The 3,949-nt window shown below is 46.7% G+C and overlaps 1 protein-coding gene across 1 annotated transcript; it reads left to right on the top strand.

Annotated features, from left to right (window-relative positions):
• Positions 1 to 705: 705 nt before the first annotated feature.
• Positions 706 to 2,816, top strand: LOC119335249 (putative F-box/FBD/LRR-repeat protein At5g52460). The gene is made up of 3 exons (XM_037607399.1): positions 706 to 1,592; positions 1,832 to 1,975; positions 2,067 to 2,816. The coding sequence occupies exons 1-3, from the start codon at positions 750 to 752 to the stop codon at positions 2,451 to 2,453; spliced, it is 1,374 nt and encodes a 457-aa protein (XP_037463296.1). The 5' UTR covers positions 706 to 749; the 3' UTR covers positions 2,454 to 2,816.
• Positions 2,817 to 3,949: the final 1,133 nt, after the last annotated feature.

The following is a 3,949-nucleotide window of genomic DNA, read 5'->3' as shown; positions in this document are numbered from 1 at the left end:
ATGACACACCAAAATATCATTTAGGAATTAAATGCACTTTCAGCAAGAATTTGATAGGAAGGATGTGTAGTGAGCTTTTGGTGTGCTTTAAAAATGCTTTGTGATTATCCATGACCCTGATGAGTATTTGAAGCCTCATAGCTTGTGGCAGGTCATGACAGCATGTGTTAACTTGGACAACATGATCATCAAGGACGAAAGAGATGACCCGAGGAGTTCCTATGCAATTGTCTCATGGTGGGCCGAAACGTCACCCAAATAGGATCCAATCATTCCACCAAGCGCACCGAATGACCGAGAACCAAGAAGCTCACAACCAACTGCAAGAGAGATCTTGTTGAGCAACGTCGGCTACTTCATAGCATTTGATTCTTGTGTGTTTATCATGTTTTATTTGGATTCTTATACTTCATTTGGACCGTATGTTGTGTTTGAGTTTCAGTGGTTAAGTTTGAAACCATTAAATTTGACATGTATCTGAATTGTATGAATTGACAATTTGTTCTTATGGGATTAAATTTTAGAGGGGTGAGCTAGACGAAGAAGAGTTTCATTTCCTAAAAACGAGGAATTAAAAGATGGGTGGATAACTAAATTGGAGCACAAGGAATTACGAGAATTTCTTTTTTTGGGTAATGGGATCTGAAGGAGATGCATTTAGCACGACATCTCTCCATTTTAATCGCTCCGGGTAGAACGCTCCAGGCCAGTCCCCATTCCAGCCAAAACCAAACCCTCGCCTCGCCGCCATGGCCGACGGCACCCGCAGCCGGGTTCGGAGGCGCCGCCTCGCCGCCGGCAGGAACCGCCTCGGCGCCCTCCCCGACGACGTCCTCCATCACACCCTCACCTACCTCTCCGTCACGGAAGCTGCCAGCGCCGCCGCCCTCTCCTCCAGCTGGCGCCACCTCTGGCGCTCCTACCCGCTCGTCCTCGAGGATAAAGGCATCCCCGCGCCCGCGCGCGATGCCCTAGTACCCCGAGTCCTCGCCGACCACCCGGGCCGCTTCCGCTCCGTCATCCTCTACAACTGCAGGCTCGCCTCCCTGAACCGTGAGCTCCCCGGGTGGCCGCGCCTCCTCGTCGACAAGAGCACGCAGCAACTCCTTCTCGCCCACCACGACTGGACCGTGATCCAGCCCGACTCCGCGCGCCTTCTTCCCGCCGACATCCTCCGCTGCGGCTCGCTCCAGGTGCTCAGCCTGGACTTCTGGACGTTCTCCGCCGACCTCTCCCGCCGCGCCGACATATCTCTTCCCCAGCTCCAGATTCTCACCCTGACGAGGATTGTCGTAAGCGACCGGGACCTGGAGTGCTTGATCGCTGCCTGCCCCGTTCTGGAATCCCTTCGGCTCACCCTCAATAGCCCCAAGCATGTCCGTCTCCGCAGCAAAAGCCTCAGGTGCGCGCTCGTTGGGCTGTCCAAGGTTGAGGAGTTCACCGTGGTGGACACGCCGCTACTGCAGCGGCTCTACTTGTTCCAGCAGATTAATGGTGGGGCGGTCAGGATCGCTTGTGTTCCCAACCTGCGCGTGCTCGGCTACCTGGACACAAGAACTCACAAGCTGCAGATTGGGGACAGCGTCATCAGGGTACGTCTCTCGGTCTCCATCTCTCTCTCAACTTGTAATTATTCCATCCAGATTGATCCATCCATCATGTTCTCCTCTATGATCAGGAAGTAGCTAGTCAATGAGTTACCATAGTTATTGCAGTCTCTCAAACTTATTCCATCCACATCGAGCTTATGTGTTTTGTATGATTATGGAACACTTCATGACTTCATGAGTAATGTTGTGTACCATGCATGTCTTGGTGGACCACTTTGCAGCCGGACACAATGGCGAGCGCAAGGACTGTGGTTCCAAGCGTCGAGATATTGGCGTTGGCTCTGAATTTGGGTATCTCCGAGGAGGTTAAGATACTGGCCAGCTTCCTCAGATGCTTTCCGAACGTTGAGACGCTGCACATTGAGGTAGCTCCCAGTTCTTTCAGCCAGTCGATCATTTTATAATGGTGTCATCAATATTTAGCCGAATTAGTCTCACATTGGTACCAATTTGCAGTCTGCACCGCATAAGCCACCTGTAACTTCCAGTGAACCCAGTGGGGAGCATCATGCCAGGTTCTATCAGGAGGTCAGTCAGGTTGATTGCTTGAGAGCACATGCCAAGAAGATGGTTATTCACGATTTCCGAGGGGATCAAAATGAATTTGAATTCATCAAGTTCATCGCCAAGAATGCCGAGGAGCTGCAGTTCTTTCTGGTTATTGTGTCGGACGAAGGGATCTTGTCTTCAGCTGACAAGGTGAAGGAGATAAAAGACGAATTGCAGTATGTACAGTTTCGCACAGGTATCTCTGCAGTGTTACGGGAGTTACCTAAAGCTGGCATTCCTTACCGCTTGAAGAGAGCAGCCGATCTTGCAATCAACGACCCTTTTCAGTGCTGAATCCATGGTTAATACACTGTAGTTGACATGCTTGATCCATACCTTTTGAGGATTCATTGACTGTTCTCTGCAAGATATTGCTGTTTAGTTTCTTGTAGGCATGCCTTATCTTGAGATATGTCTGAGTTTTTCAACTACCATGAGTATATGTAGGAATTGAAGTTAGCAGAAGTATATGAGAGCATAGTGTTATTTTCATGTGTCTGCAATATATGACAGCAATGTGATTCTGGATATAGTGCGCTGATTTGTAGCACGTCTTAGGTGCCATTTTCTTTGCATTGCTTATGTAGAATGTCACCGTCAGTTTCGTTAACTATCATTTGATGGTCAGAGTATACTGAGCTTGGTTGGCCAGGATCAGAATGGTGAAGGCTTTACGTTGTTCTGCTTGTGTCCCCATATTTGTGCATCATGTTTGTTTATTTGCAAGAAATATGGCAAATGGCACATTGCTTTGGCTGGTAAAAGCATATGGGATAAGTAGCTTATGACAGTGGATTCTTCTTCTTTCCAATAAAGATGTAGCAGATTAGTTGAGCAAAGCAGGAGCTTACATATCCATATATATACATTGCTATATGTTGTTTGCTTACTCTATGTCGGTACCGCTGCCGACTGAAGCTATTGGTCAGTTGGAGTGGACGAAATCTGGTCTTTATGAAATAATTTTATCTCTTTCTTTGCATAGTAAATAAATCACATGCTACTGATTACAAAAGGCCACTTACAGCTTGATTTTGATTTGGCATGATCTGTCACGCCTTTTTAGTTACTTCAGTTTCTGTAACAGTAGACTCTAAACAGTGTGTATGAATAGACTACTTATGTTCCATATTTCCCTACAAAAATTAAAATAAATTACTCAGCCTAAATATGCACAATCTGGGAACTACGCATCTGTAAATAATACGCTCTTCCTGAAAAATCGACGTATGTGTATTCTGTTGCAAATGTTTCGTTCTGTGAGAAAGCGCCTGATCTCAGTATCGATGACCATTTTTGCTGATGAACCCATTATTGGCTATATGTTTTCATGATCCCAACTTTTTTGCGAATTATTGGCTGTTCTACTTCAAGATCGCGCTGTTTAGGTTGTCGGCGTGCGTTCTCTTAAGATATGGCAGGTTTCAACTTGTATGACTATATTGTGTGAGGGACTTCTCTTGGAATAATGTTTCTCTCTTGACTGATTGGCAAGTGCTAGTGAAGGCACATAAAGTTGACAATCTTCTCTGTAATTCTGGGCAGTGATCCTTAAGGTCGCTTCTTGCTGCTGATTTGATAAGGTCTCATAGATTCAGATATCTTCCAGCAAAGCCTCTCCCAAAAAGAGGAACAGAACAAACGGTTTTTGTCTGATCAAGCATGACCTTCAGTTGGCCAGTTCCTCTGCTTCATGTGCATATCTCATGGCACGTGAGCCTGAACTGGAGCCCGATTAGAACCACGGGCACCCTAGGCCTTCCTATGTAAAGAAATCGACTTTTCTTCGC

The sequence above is a fragment of the Triticum dicoccoides genome, chromosome 7B (genome assembly GCF_002162155.2).
Source record: "Triticum dicoccoides isolate Atlit2015 ecotype Zavitan chromosome 7B, WEW_v2.0, whole genome shotgun sequence".
Classification (NCBI taxonomy): domain Eukaryota; kingdom Viridiplantae; phylum Streptophyta; class Magnoliopsida; order Poales; family Poaceae; genus Triticum; species Triticum dicoccoides.
This window is presented reverse-complemented; position numbering and strand designations above follow the sequence as displayed.

What these genes read in the sequence shown, in the direction of transcription:
- LOC119335249 (XM_037607399.1), top strand. Translation starts at nt 750, where the DNA reads ATGGCCGACGGCACCCGCAGCCGGGTTCGGAGGCGCCGCCTCGCCGCC. An exon ending in TTGGGGACAGCGTCATCAGG is followed by an intron (nt 1,593 to 1,831) that starts GTACGTCTCTCG and finishes ACCACTTTGCAG; the next exon opens with CCGGACACAATGGCGAGCGC. An exon ending in TTGAGACGCTGCACATTGAG is followed by an intron (nt 1,976 to 2,066) that starts GTAGCTCCCAGT and finishes ACCAATTTGCAG; the next exon opens with TCTGCACCGCATAAGCCACC.